The sequence below is a fragment of the Chiloscyllium punctatum genome, chromosome 39 (genome assembly GCF_047496795.1).
Source record: "Chiloscyllium punctatum isolate Juve2018m chromosome 39, sChiPun1.3, whole genome shotgun sequence".
In the NCBI taxonomy this organism is placed as follows: Eukaryota; Metazoa; Chordata; class Chondrichthyes; order Orectolobiformes; family Hemiscylliidae; genus Chiloscyllium; species Chiloscyllium punctatum.
Window position 1 is genome coordinate 69940803 of NC_092777.1, and position 15236 is coordinate 69956038.

Here is a 15236-nt window from a genome sequence, read left to right on the forward strand (position 1 = left end):
GAGAAGTGTTTTTTCTCTCTCTCTCTCTCTCCCACTGTCTCTCCTGCTGTCCCTCTCTCTCTCTCTCCCTCCCTCCCTGGCTATCTCCAGTGAAATGCCTGAAGTGAACCAATCTCTGAAACCACTCCCCATAAGACAGTCCCTCCATCCCTGGGATCAGCCCAATGAACACTCTCTGGCCTGTCTCCAGTGCCAGTATATCCTTTTGTAGATATGGGACCCAGTACTGTCCCTAGGCTGTCATTAGCCACAGCTACAGTATGGTCATTACTGATGAGAGGAGTTGAGCAGAGATAGTGAAGCTGTTAAAGCTACACACGGCATTGATGCAACAGCAGCTCAGATACTGAATGCAAGTTCAGGTGCCCACACTGGAGGGGGTGCAGAGGGAGATTCCCCCAGGATGGTGCCTGGGTGGAGCAGTTCAGTAATAAGGAGGTTGGATAAACTCAGGAGAAGGCTGTGGGGCATGGGCAGGGGGAAGGGAAGCGGCTGTGCCCATTAGTTGAAGAGTCAATAACAAGGGGCTTCATGTTAAAGTGGAAGGCAGCAGGTTTCGAATGGATTTGAGGAACGTGTTTTCAACCAGAGAGTGGGGTCTGGAAAGTGCTACCTGGAGGGGTAATTAAAGTGGGAACCTCCACAATCTTCAGAAAGTACTTGGATGAGCACCTGAAATGTGACAATGTCGAAAGTCTTAGACCAATGCAGGAGGATGTGATTAGTGTAGATAGGGTGATGTCAACTCAATAGACCGAAGGGTCAGTCCTTTGCTGTATTACTCTGTATCTAGTGACTGATTTAAGGGCACATTAAACAACCCAACAACGACGGCTGTTACAATCACGTGACTGTGACAAAAACCTTCCAGAAGTTTCTCTGAAGTCAGTGGCAGCTGGAAAATTAACCCAGTAGGGCCGGCTGGATGGCACAGAGTCAGATAGGAAAGGATTGCAGATTCCCCAGATCCTGGAACAACATTAATGAAGGCCTTTCCACTTCAGCCTCTGAGATGGGCCAGAGGTAGTTGTGTCTGTCCGATGTAAACCATTGTCCTCATGGTAGTGCAGTTCCCTCCACCTCTAAAGGAGGCTTCATCACATGACTCTGTCAGCACCTTCTTACCATCCAGTTTTAAAAGATCTGTCAGTTTAATAAAAAAAACTAACTTTCCAAGGTAAAACCTCCTGGGCCTGTTCCAGGACATCTCTGCAGGAGTCCCTCAGGATAGTGTCTGAGGCCCAACCACCTTCAGCTGCTTCATCAATGACCTTCCCCCCCACCCCCGCCATCATAAGGTCCGAATTAGGGATGTTCACTGATCATTGCACAATGTTCAGCACCATTCACAGCTCCTCAAATACTGAAGCAGTCCATGTTCAAATGTAACAGGATTTGGGGCAGCACGGTGGCTCAGTGGTTAGCACTGCTGCCTCACAGCGCCAGTGTCCCAGGTTCAATTCCAGCCTCGGGCGACTGTCCTGTGTGGAGTTTGTGCATTCTCCCTGTGTCTGCGTGGGTTTGCTGCAGCTTTCTCCCACAGTCCAAAGGTGTGCAGGTCAGATGAATTGCCCATAGTGTCAGGTGCATTAGTCAGAGGGGAATGGGTCTGTGTGTATTACTGTTCGGAGGGTTGGTGTGGACTGGTTGGGCCAAAGGGCCTGTCTGCACACTGTGGGGAATCGAATCTCATCTAATCTAAAGATCTGGACAATATCCAGGCTTGGGCTGACAAGTGGTAAGTAACATTTGTGCCACACAAACTCCAGGCTATGACCATCACTAATAAGAGATATTTCCAACCACCAACCCTTGACATTCAATGGTGTTACCATCACTGAACCTGTCAACATTCTGGGGGGTTACCATGGACCAGAAACTCAACTGGACTCACCACATAAACACAGTGCTACAAGGCATAGCTGGGAATACTGCGGGCCCAGCCAGTGACACCCGCATCCCACAAAATTAATTTTTAAAAAATTGTTGTTGTGGTTCTGTTCGCCGAGCTGGGAATTTATGTTGCAAACGTTTCGTCCCCTGTCTAGGTGATATCCTCAGTGCTTGGGAGCCTCCTGTGAAGCGCTTCTGTGATGTTTCCTCCGGCATTTATAGTGGCCTGTCTCTGCCGCTTCCGGTTGTCAGTTCGAGCTGTCCGCTGTAGTGGCCGGTATATTGGGTCCAGGTCGATGTGTTTCAATCGACACTACAGCGGACAGCTGGAACTGACAACCGGAAGCGGCAGAGACAGGCCACTATAAATGCTGGAGGAAACATCACAGAAGCGCTTCACAGGAGGCTCCCAAGTACTGAGGATGTCACCTAGACAGGGGACAAAACGTTTGCAACATAAATTCCCAGCTCGGCGAACAGAACCACAACAACGAGCACCCGAGCTACAAATCTTCTACCAAACTTTTAAAAATTGTGTTCTCTGTGAGTAAAACTCTTCTGAACAAAAAGAGTAAAGCAGTGATTACATTTCAGGAAGAGTCCTGAGTCCTCTGAAAACCTGTGAAGGATTTTTAAACAAGAAACCTCCCAGCTGGCCAGGAAATTAACCGTCACAAAGGAATTGTAAAGGGATACTTTCAGTTTTAGACTCCATCTTGTGAGCAAGGGCATTGATAAACTGGTTCCTCTCAGTTCTTTCATATTTTAAGTATTGTTCCTTGTACAAACTTGGTCCTTTCTAATTCAATATCTCCTTGGATGTTTGTACATTTATGTTCACCATGTCCAATAGAATCTGAAATAAACCCCTGTTCTCATTTCATTTCCCCACAATATTGCTGCAGCCCTTTGCTCTGAACTCACCATGTTTCTGTTCAAACATAGAGGGAAAGCAGAAATCTATCCTCACTGACCAATGAAAGTATTTAGTTACAATCTGCTTCAAGGCACAGAGAGAGATTCCTTTTAAAACACTCAATCTGTCCATAGCACATCAGGAGGTTAATTCCTAAAGCTCTGTTGTTTGGCAGCAGGATCTCTCGATTCCTCAGTCTAACTCCAGCTAATTCCACCTCATGTTGTTGATATTGAATTCACAGAGTAGTGTTTACGTTGCTTTTTACCTTGGTCACTGAGGATTGAGGAGTCAGTCCCCAGAGCTACAGTCTCAGCTCTACTCAGTCCTGGCTGCAGCTTTCAGAATGTACCTCCTCCTTCCTCACTATCCAAACCCCAGGCACACCCTGATTTGATTTAATTATTTATTGTCACATGTATTGATCACAAATACAGTGGAATCATTCTCCAGCACCATCTTAAAACACAAGGAATTAGCCAAAACTCAGAATATAGAACCAGAAAACTCAAACAATAAAGTTCACTGTACAGTGGTGAAGCAACGCTTTCCCTTCATTTCACACGAGCCAATCTGCTGCTCACAATGTGGTCTCCTCCTCACTGGGCAAATGAAGCATAGACTGGGGTGACCACTTCACAGAACATCTACATTCTGCCCACAGACAGGGCCCTGAACTGTCTGTCTGTCTGTGTGTGTCTCTCTCTCTCTCTGTGTCTCTCTCTCTGTCTGTCTCTCTCTCTCTCTCTCTCTCCTATTTTCTGTCCTTGTTAGATTGTAGTGACTCTGTCTCTGAGATCTCTCCTCTAAGGTCACCCATTGTTGACAGCTTTCCTTGTCACTCTCTGGTTCCACTTTCCTCTGTTTGGATTCCTGCTCATCCCAATGAAAGTGACCTTCTTCCCATTTAAAGGCTTCATTCCGCATTGTTCCATTTCCCAACACGGACTTTGAGATTCTGTGATCACTCTTGATCCAGCTCATTCCCAGCACCAAGTCCAGCAAGACCACATCCTGTCTCATTGCACTGACAACATAATGGTTAAGGACTTTCTGCTGAACATATTTCACAAATTTCTCTTGTTATCCTCCACCCTCACCTCACCTCAATCTACACTTAACAGGGTTATAGAAAGATATTGAGCAGCTCATAGCAGAGGGGGGTTTCACAGATTGAAGGTAAGAGGCAGGAGGTTTAAAGGGGCCATGAGGAAAAACATTGGAACTCACTGCCTGTAAGCGTGGGGGAGACAGAAACCCTCATTACATTGAAGGAGGATTTAGGTCTGCAATTGTGGGCCGGGTGATGGAAAAGGGGGTTAGACTTTTATTCTTATTCATGTTGTGGCCTGTGGATGTCTCTGGCTGGGCCCAGCATTTATTGCCCGTCCCTAGTTGCCCCTTGAGAAGGTGGGGGTGAGCTGCCTTCTTGAACCGCTGCAGTCCATGTGCTGTAGGTTGACCCCCAATGTCCCTTAGGGAAGGAATTCCAGGATGTTGACTCTGCGACTCTGAAGAAATGGCAATATATTTCCAAATCAGGACGGTGAGTGGCTTGGAGGGGAACTCCTGCAGAGATGTTCTGGAGCTGTGGTAACTGACCCTCCACAACCACAACCATCTTCCTTTGTGCCAGGTATGACTTGAACCAGCGGAGAGTTTGCCCCCTGATACCCATTGATATTCCAGTTTTGCCAGGGCTCCTTGATTCCTTACTCGGTCAAATGCGGCCCTGATGTCAAGAGCTGTCCCTCTCCCCACCCCTCGGGAATTCAGCTCCTTTGCCCATGTTTGAACCAAGGCTGTAATGAGGTCAGGAGCTGAGTGACCCTGGCAAACCCCAAACTGGGTGTTACTGAGCAGGTTATTGCTGAGCAGGTGCTGCTTGATAGCCCTGTTGATAACCCCTTCCATCACTTTCCTGTGTTTACCCCACCACAAAGTTAATGGGCTCAATGTGCTGCAGACCTCTCTGACTCGATGTAGTGATCAGGCAGAGGTAGTGTGTTCTTGTGAAAGGAAAATTCTGTTGAACAAGGAGCTTTTTGAGGAAGTAACACACACTGTGGATGAAAAGGGAACCAGTAAATGTAGTGCCCTTGGATTTTCCAAAAGCATTGAGAAGATGCCATATGGAAGGTTACTGCACAAAATAAGAGAATGAGAGAGAGAGAGAGAGAGCAATATCTAGGGCTAGGTAGATAAACACTAGGCCTCAGAGACATTAATGACTGAGAAGAACCATTCAGTGTCCTCAGTTTGTATGAACTTAGATCATGAAATACTGATGTTAAAAAGATTCTCAATCTTGTATGCTTCAGAGGTCTTACTTTGGTTTCACTGAGGTGAATCTCTCCCCATTTAAATAAAATGACCATAAAACCTTTCATAACTATTCAGTCATTGATTAATGAAGATTAATTAATGAAGACTTCTTTCAGTCCTGCTTGTCTAAATTTACTTCTTAAAATTATTTTTAGCATCTTTGGCCAGTTTGAAATTTGTGTTTAATCTCTTCAGTTGTGCATCTCTCATTCTCAGCAGTGTGTGTTAGTTTCCACACTGCGATATTGCTGTGGGACAATGAGTGGAAATTGAACAGCAAGAACTTTGGACACACAGACAGTAACATTCCATTGATTCACTGTTTGAACATGCCAGGAGCAAAGGATTTATTTACAGATTGCTGTAATCAGAATAATGGTGTCCTCTACAGCAGTCAGGGATAGTGAATAGAGACAGTACAGGATACACCACTCCAATACTTGCTGAGACTTTTTACAATTGGATTCTTTCAGCTGTTGTAAATCCTGAACTGTGTAAAGGAAGGATCTACGTTTAGTTACTGAACAGTGAGGCTGACATCACAGCAGTAGTTTGTTGAGTTGGTTAATGGTTAGGAGCTGATCGCTCCTCCATCATAACCACAACTGACTGTAACTCACAAAGAAAGCAGACACACCGACAACTGTCAACATTGCTGCAGCTTCAGACGAGGAGCCTGTGGGACATGAGGAGAAATCTCAAACTGTTATTTACACAATTTACACATTTATGATCGTTTTCAGTGCTGCCTCCAGTGGCAGAGCAAGTGGAAGCATTAACAGGTGCAGGGGGCCTCTGCACACAAACACACTCACACCAGCTCACACTTACCCCAGCTCACACTCACATCAGCTTGCACCAGCTCACACTCACACTCACACCATCACACTCACACCAGCTCGCACACACTCACACTTACCCAAGCTCACACTCAATCACACTCACACCAGCTTGCTCACACTCACACCAGCTCACACTCACTAACACTCACACCAGCTTGCTCACACTCACACCAGCTCACACTCACTAACATCACACTAGCTTGCACTCACACTTACCACAGCTCACACTCACACCTGCTCATACCTGCTCACACTCACACACCAGCTCACTCACACTCACATTAACTCACACTCATGCTAACGCATGCTCACATTAACTCTCACTCTCTCGCTCACACACATCAACACCAGTTCACATGCATACACACTAACTCGCACGCTTGTAACTCACACTCACTAACTCACACAATTGCACACTCACTAACTTGCACACTAACTCACATTCACACTAATTTAAATGTTAGCTCTCTCTCACACACACTCTAAAACAGAGCTACTCACAAATGATAGTGCCACAGAGCAGCAGTGATTCACATTATTACTGATTACCTAACAGCACTTCTCCCTAATCATCTAGAATAACATTTTATTAAAAATAAAAGTGCAACATTGCTTTACTGTGGAATATTCCAGACTGTCTCTGTTGAAGGAACGACAAAACCGAGACATTAAAACACAAAAATATCATACTGCATTATTATCCCAATCTCTCTCCTTCCAATGATTTCTCCCTTCCCCCCTCTCTCCCTGCCCCTCTCTGTTCCCACCCCCCCACAGACACACACACACACACACACACACACACACATGACAGTAAAACTCTTCTGTGAATTGCCTTGTGACTCTGCAAGATTTAAATGAACCCGACAGTTGGTGAGACCACCCGGGTTAACGGGTCCTGAATGAAGTCTGTGTGTAACCTGGTGAGGTCTGTCCCGAGTTGGCACGAGCTGCTGGTATTCTCCAGCTCAAGATTGGGCTTGTTTCAGAGTCTGTCAATGTCCACAGCTCTCAGGGAGCCTGTGTCATCTCTCTCTCTCTCTCTCTCTCGAGCAGTTTAATGTCAATCCTCAGTGGAGCTAGTATGGTCAGTGAGCTGGCCAGGCTGCCTTGGACCAGTTTGTATCTCAGCCTCACAACCCTGTGTTCCTCAGGAAGGGATCATACTGAACAGACAAGAAAACAATCCTGGCCCCACGCAGCTTCCAGTCAGAAACTCCCTGTCTCCTACAGGATGAAAGACAGGGATGTGATATACCAGCTTCTCACACACCACACCACAGACACACAGAGGGTCAACTTGAACAACTCCAACCTACAGGAAGACTGTTTCCATCGGTAACAGTCAGTCACAACCCCCCTCCCCCCCCCCCCCCCCAGCACAGCGATCAGCTCCTGCTCCCACACTGTCACTGAACAAAGTCACCTTCTGAAGATGGCGATACGTCAAAAATGTCAACTTCCTGCTCCCACACTGTCACTGAACAAAGTCACCTTCTGAAGATGGCGATACGTCAAAAATGTCAACTTCCTCCCAATCAAACTCATTATTTTCACAGGATCAAAAAGTGCAGAAGTAAATCTCAAATCCCAGCAGATATTGTTTAAATTCACATGTAACTAATAAAGAAACAGAATGGCAAGATTTCAGGCCTCCATCACTCAGCAAAGAGTCCAGCTGGACCCCAACCCACGGCTCCAGGCACTGAGTCCCACTGCCTTTATTTCTTAATTTCCAGGATGGAGGGATTGTGATCTAAAATGGCCAGGATGATCTTGTCCATGTACTGTCTCAATCGCAGATTAATCTCCTCCTGCTCCTGAAAAGCTTCCATTAGCTACAAGGTGAACAATATGGAGTTAGACACAGGGTAAAGCTCCCTCTACACTGTCCCCCCATCAAACACTCCCAGGACAGGGACAGCTCGCAGTTAGACACAGAGTAAAGCTCCCTCTACACTGTCCCCCATCAAACACTCCCAGGACAGGGACAGTATGGAGTTAGACACAGAGTAAAGCTCCCTCTACACTGTCCCCCCATCAAACACTCCCAGGACAGGGACAGTATGGGGTTAGATACAGAGTAAAGCTCCCTCTACACTGTCCCCCACATCAAACACTCCCAGGACAGGGACAGTATGGGGTTAGATACAGAGTAAAGCTCCCTATACACTGTCCCCCATCAAACACTCCCAGGACAGGGACAGTATGGGGTTAGATACAGAGTAAAGCTCCCTATACACTGTCCCCCATCAAACACTCCCAGGACAGGGACAGTATGGGGTTAGATACAGAGTAAAGCTCCCTATACACTGTCCCCCCATCAAACACTCCCAGGGACAGGGACAGCACAGGATTAGATACAGAGTAAAGCTCCCTCTACACTCTCTCCATGGTCCCTGGGGCTGTACCCTATAGTTTCATTCATTAGGTATCTGCTGGGTGAGCTGTGATTGGCTCGTTTACCTGGTCTCGGGTAGCAGTGTCGATTTCCGCAGCCAATGACTGAGCCTTGGTTTGAGTTGCAAACAGATTCTTCGCTTCATACAGACTCAGGCTTAGGATCTGCCCATTTAGATCATCATTCTGCTCTCGTAGTCTCAGGTTCTCCTGGTAAAGAGGTGACAGTGTGGTAATGTCACATCACTGCACAGAGAGACCATCAATCACTGAGTGATGAGGGACAGTCTCTGCAATAAACCTGGCTGCAAGGGCAGCTCAGAGCACACAGACAGCACCACTCTCTGCAAAACGCTGCACTCCCCCTCCCCCTCCCCCTCCCCCTCGCCCTCTCTGTCACAAGCCCTGTCCCCAGGGTACTACCCCCCCTTAGACTGGAGCCCCCAGTCAGATGTCAGGACACTGGCTGTGGATTGGGTGGAGTTGAATTGGATGGGGGGGGGGGGGGGGGGATGTCATTGAAACGTACAGAATATTGAGAGGCTTAGAGAGAAGGAGAAGGAGTGGGAGAGATTGGGACCCAAGGGCACAGCCTCAGAATGAAGGGACCACCCTTTGGTTCTGAGAATGAAGAGGAATTTCTTCAGCCAAAGGGAGGGGACTCTCTGGGACTCATTACCACAGGGGACTGTGGAGGGCAAGTCATTGAGTGTCTTTATGATGGGGAGGAAGCAGGAGCGTGGGGTTGAGAAACTGATCAGCCACCATTGAAAGGCACAAGATACTCAATGGGCCGAGCAGGTCAGGCAGTGTCCGAGGAGCAGGAAGCTTGACACTTTGAGCATAGGCTCTTCAGGAAGGCGTTCGACAAGGTTCCCCATGGGAGACTGATTAACAAGGTTAGATCTCACGGAATACAGGGAGAACTAGCCATTTGGATACAGAACTGGCTCAAAGGTAGAAGACAGAGGGTGGTGGTGGAGGGTTGTTTTTCAGACTGGAGGCCTGTGACCAATGGAGTGCCACAAGGATCGGTGCTGGGCCCTCTACGTTTTGTCATTTACATAAATGATTTGGATGTGAGCATAAGAGGTAGAGTTGGTAAGTTTGCAGATGACACCAAAATTGGAGGTATGGTGGACAGTGAAAAGGGTTACCTCAGATTACAACAGGATCTGGACCAGATGGGCCAATGATCTGAGAAGGGGCAGATGGAGTTTAATTCAGATAAATGCGAGATGCTGCATTTTGGGAAAGCAAATCTTAGCAGGACTTATACACTTAATGGTAAGGTCCTAGGGAGTGTTGCTGAATAAAGAGACCTTGGAGTGCAGGTTCATAGCTCCTTGAAAGTAGAGTCGCAGGAAGATAGGATAGTGAAGAAGGTGTTTGGTATGCTTTCCTTTATTGGTCAGAGTATTGAGTACAGGAGTTGGGAGGTCATGTTGCAGCTGTACAGGACATTGATTAGGCCACTGTTGGAATATTGTGTGCAATTCTGGTCTCCTTCCTATTGGGAAGATGTTGTGAAACTTGAAAGGGTTCAGAAAAGATTTACAAGGATGTTGCCAGGGTTGGAGGGTTTGAGCAACAGGGAGAGGCTGAACAGGCTGGGGCTGTTTTCCCTGGAGCGTCAGAGGCTGAGGGGTGACCTTATAGAGATTTACAAAATTATGTGGGGCATGGATAGGATAAATAGACAAAGTCTTTCCCTGGGGTCGGGGAGTCCAGAACTAGAGGGCATAGGTTTAAGGTGAGAGGGGAAAGATATAAAAGAGACCTAAGGGGCAACCTTTTCACGCAGAGGGTGGTACGTGTATGGAATGAGCTGCCAGAGGACGTGGTGGAGGCTGGTACATATGCAACATTTAAGAGACATTTGGATGGGTATATGAATAGGAAGGATTTGGAGGGATATGGGCCGGGTGCTGGCAGGTGGGACTAGATTGGGTTGGGATATCTGGTCGGCATGGACGGGTTGGACTGAAGGGTCTGTTTCTGTACTGTACATCTCGACGAAGCTCCTTGGAAGCTGCCTGAACTGCTGTGCTCTTCCAGCACCACTCATCCAGTACTTGGTTTCCAGAATCTGCAGTCATTGTTTTTATCTCTATGACTCTATCCTATCCTCAAAACTACAGCTCTCCTGTTTGGACGCTGCCTGACTGGCTGCGCTTTTCCAGCATCACACACTCAACTCTGATCTCCAGCATCTGTGGGACTCACTGTCTCCATATTCAATGGGCTGAATGGCCTGAATCTGTTCCTCTATGATGGCCTTAAGACAGGAAGCAGAGACAAGTGACATTCTGAGATGCTTCATTTCAGTTCAAAAGGAGTGAAGTGGACAGAGATGTGCAGGTCAGCCCACAACAGAGAACGTTGGGGATGACCTCCCTGGGTTGGAACACAGTGGATATCCAACTGTGGGGGCATCACAGACAAATTCAACCTCGACCCATCTCACAGTCAACACCTACATTCCTTAAGAGGAATCCCTCAAACAATCGCTGGGATCCTGTGGGACCGGTCTGTTATAGGGGCAGGTGGAATGTAACCAGGGGGGTGGAGCCCGTCCAGGTGTTACCTGTTTCAGGTGTTTGGCCTCGTACTCGAGCTCCATCTCCTTGTTACGGAAGGTCAGCTCGATCGTGGGGCAGGACGGAGCCCGACTCCAACCTGGCATCTCCACATCCAACTTATACAACTGCAAATATTCCAGCTCCTTCCGCAAATCCTCAATCAGCTGCAGCAGGGACAGAGACGGAGACAGGGACACGGTCAGGGACAGGGTCAGGGAGAGGGAGAGGGAGAGGGACAGGGAGAGAGACAGGGACACGGTCAGGGAGAGGGAGAGAGACAGGGACACGGTCAGGGAGAGGGAGAGGGAGAGGGAGAGGGACAGGGAGAGGGAGAGGGACAGGGACAGAGACAGAGACAGGGACACGGTCAGGGACAGGGTCAGGGAGAGGGAGAGGGACAGGGACAGAGACATGGTCAGGGACACGGTCAGGGAGAGGGAGAGGGAGAGGGACAGGGAGAGGGAGGGAGACAGGGACAGGGACAAGGAGAGAGAGAGAGAGACAGGGAGAGGGAGAGGGACAGGGAGAGGGAGAGGGACAGGGACAGGGACACGGTCAGGGAGAGGGAGAGGGAGAGGGACAGGGAGAGGGAGGGAGACAGGGACAGGGACAAGGAGAGAGAGAGAGAGACAGGGAGAGGGAGAGGGACAGGGAGAGGGAGAGGGACAGGGACAGGGACAGGGAGAGGGACAGGGAGAGGGAGAGAGAGACAGGGAGAGGGAGAGGGACAGGGAGAGGGACACGGTCAGGGACAGGGAGAGGGACAGGGAGAGGGAGGGAGACAGGGACACGGTCAGGGAGAGAGACAGAGACGGGGGACAGGGACAAGGAGAGAGAGAGAGAGAGACAGGGAGAGGGAGAGGGACAGGGACAGGGACAGGGACAGAGACAGGGAGAGGGAGAGAGAGACAGGGAGAGAGAGGGAGAGGGAGAGAGACAGGGAGAGGGAGAGGGAGAGGGAGAGGGACAGGGAGAGGGAGAGGGAGAGGGACAGGGAGAGGGACAGGGAGAGGGAGGGAGACAGGGGCAGGGACAGGAAGAGAGACAGGGACAGGGAGAGGGACAAGGAGAAGGACAGGGTGAGAGACAGGGAGAGGGATAGGGAGAGGGACAAGGAGCGGGAGAGGGACAGGGACAGAGACGGGGGAGAGACAGGAAGAGGGAGAGAGACAGGGAGAGAGATGGAGAGGGAGAGGGAGAGAGACAGGGAGAGGGAGAGGTACAGGGACAGGGAGAGGGAGAGAGATAGGGAGAGGGAGAGGGACAGGGACAGGGAGAGGGACAGGGACAGGGAGAGGGACAGGGAGAGGGAGAGAGAGGGGGAGAGGGACAGGGAGAGGGAGGGAGACAGGGACACGGTCAGGGAGAGAGACAGAGACGGAGACAGGGACAAGGAGAGAGAGAGAGAGACAGGGAGAGGGACAGGGAGAGAGAGAGAGAGGGAGAGGGACAGGGACATGGTCAGAGACACGGTCAGGGAGAGGGAGAGGGGAGAGGGACAGGGAGAGGGAGAGGGAGGGAGACAGGGACACGGTCAGGGAGAGAGACAGAGACGGAGACAGGGACACGGAGAGAGAGAGAGAGAGACAGGGAGAGGGACAGGGAGAGAGAGAGAGAGGGAGAGGGACAGGGACAGGGAGAGGGACAGGGAGAGAGATAGGGAGAGGGAGAGGGACAGGGAGAGGGACAGGGAGAGGGAGAGGGACAGGGACAGGGAGAGGGACAGGGAGAGGGAGGGAGACAGGGAGAGGGACAGGGAGAGAGATAGGGAGAGAGATAGGGAGAGGGAGACGGACAGGGAGAGGGACAGGGAGAGAGACAGGGAAAGGGACAGGAAGAGGGAGAGAGAGAGGGACAGGGAGAGGGAGAGAGAGAGGGAGAGGGAGAGGGACAGGGAGAGGGAGGGAGACAGGGAGAGGGACAGGGAGAGAGATAGGGAGAGAGACAGGGACAGGGAGAGGGACAGGGAGAGGGACAGGGAGAGGGACAGGGAGAGGGAGAGGGACAGGGAGAGGGACAGGGAGAGGGACAGGGAGAGAGACAGGGAAAGGGACAGGAAGAGGGAGAGAGACAGGGAGAGAGAGGGAGAGGGAGAGAGACAGGGACAGGGAGAGGGAGAGGGAGAGGGACAGGGACAGGGACAGAGACAGGGAGAGGGAGAGAGACAGGGAGAGAGAGGGAGAGGGAGAGAGACAGGGAGAGGGAGAGGGAGAGGGACAGGGAGAGGGACAGGGAGAGGGAGGGAGACAGGGGCAGGGACAGGAAGAGAGACAGGGACAGGGAGAGGGACAAGGAGAAGGACAGGGTGAGAGACAGGGAGAGGGATAGGGAGAGGGACAAGGAGCGGGAGAGGGACAGGGACAGAGACGGGGGAGAGACAGGAAGAGGGGAGAGAGACAGGGAGAGAGATGGAGAGGGAGAGGGAGAGAGACAGGGAGTGGGAGAGGTACAGGGACAGGGAGAGGGAGAGAGATAGGGAGAGGGAGAGGGACAGGGACAGGGAGAGGGAGAGGGACAGGGACAGGGAGAGGGACAGGGAGAGGGAGAGGGGAGAGAGAGGGGGAGAGGGAGAGGGACAGGGAGAGGGAGAGGGAGAGAGACAGGGAAAGGGACAGGAAGAGGGAGAGAGACAGGGAGAGGGAGAGGGAGAGGGAGAGGGAGAGGGAGAGGGAGAGGGACAGGGAGAGGGAGAGGGAGAGGGACAGGGAGAGGGACAGGGAGAGGGACAGGGACATAAACAAGCATGGAGATGCAGAATCAGAAACACATTTTGAGCCAACGCGTTATTCTGTCCAACAGGACCCTAACCCCGAGATGAGGCTGAATTGATGAGCTTTAATCCTGGTTCTTACTGGAATTCAGCCCCGTTTCTAAAACACGAACACAACTTCACGCTGAGATCAATTTCCAAGTCATTATCATCGGACAGATCAACAGGAATATGGATTCACCCGGGAACACTGTGTACACCCGAGAATACTGTGTACACCCGGGAATACTGTGTATACCCAGGAATACTGCGTACACCCGGAACATCGTGTACACCCGGGAATACTGTGTACACCTGGGAATACCATGTACACCCGGGAACACTGTGAACACCCAGGAACAGCATGTACACCCGGGAACAGCATGTACACCCGGGAATATCGTGTACACCCAGGAATACCGTGTACACCCGGGAACAGTGTGTACACCCGGGAATACTGTGTACACCTGGGAACACCGTGTACACCTGGGAATAATGTATACACCCGGGAACACTGTGTACACCCGAGAATACTGTGTTCACCCGGGAATACCGTGTACACCTGGGAACACCGTGTACACCCGGGAATACCGTGTACACCTGGGAATACCGTGTACACCTGGGAACACCGTGTACACCCGGGAATACTGTGTATACCCAGGAATGCTGTGTACACCTGGGAACACCGTGTACCCCCGGGAACACCGTGTACACCTGGGAATACTGTGTATACCCGGGAACACCGTGTACCCCCGGGAACACCGTGTACACCTGGGAATACTGTGTACACCCGGGAACACCGTGTACACCCGGGAACATTGTGTACACCCGGGAATACCGTGTACACCCGGGAACATCGTGTACACACAGGAGCACTGTGTACACCCAGGAATACTGTGTACACCCGGGAACACCGTGTACACCCGGGAATACTGTGTACACTCGGGAATACTGTGTACACCTGGGAACATCGTGTACACCCAGGAACATCGTGTACACACGAACACTGTGTACACCCGGGAATACTGTGTACACCTGGGAACATCGTGTACACCCGGGAATACTGTGTACACCCAGGAATACCGTGTACACCCGAGAATACTGTGTACACCCGGGAATAGTGTGTAGACCTGGGAACATCGTGTACACCCGGGAATACTGTGTACACCCGGGAACACCGTGTACACCCGAGAATACTGTGTGCACACGGGAATATCGTGTAAACCTGGGAATACTGTGTACACACGGGAATATCATGTACACCCGTGAATACTTTGTACACACGGGAACATCGTGTACACCCGGGAATACTGTGTACACACGGGAATATCATGTACACCCGTGAATACTGTGTACACCCGGGAACACTGTGTACGCCCGGGAATACTGTGTACGCCCGGGACCATCGTGTACACCCGGGAACACTGTGTACAACCAGGAATACTGTGTACACATGGGAACATCGTGTACACCCGAGAATACTGTGTACACCCGGGAACACCGTGTACACCTGAGAATACTGTGTACAC

At 50.4% G+C, this 15236-nt stretch overlaps 1 protein-coding gene across 5 annotated transcripts in view; it reads right to left on the reverse strand.

The window, feature by feature from the left end:
- Window positions 1–7346: 7346 nt before the first annotated feature.
- LOC140464193 (rab11 family-interacting protein 4-like) overlaps window positions 7347–15236 on the reverse strand; it is a 262017-nt gene continuing 254127 nt past the window's right edge. For 4 of the 5 annotated variants that reach the window (XM_072559041.1, XM_072559042.1, XM_072559044.1 and 1 more), the window contains 3 exons: window positions 10964–11122; window positions 8443–8586; window positions 7443–7814 (listed from right to left, as the gene is read on the reverse strand). In XM_072559041.1, the coding sequence (XP_072415142.1) occupies window positions 7698–7814; window positions 8443–8586; window positions 10964–11122 (420 nt within the window). In that variant the 3' untranslated portion in view covers window positions 7443–7697. Of the gene's footprint in view, window positions 7403–7442; window positions 7815–8442; window positions 8587–10963; window positions 11123–15236 lie in introns of those variants that run through there. The other variant, XR_011954873.1, reaches the window with a different exon arrangement.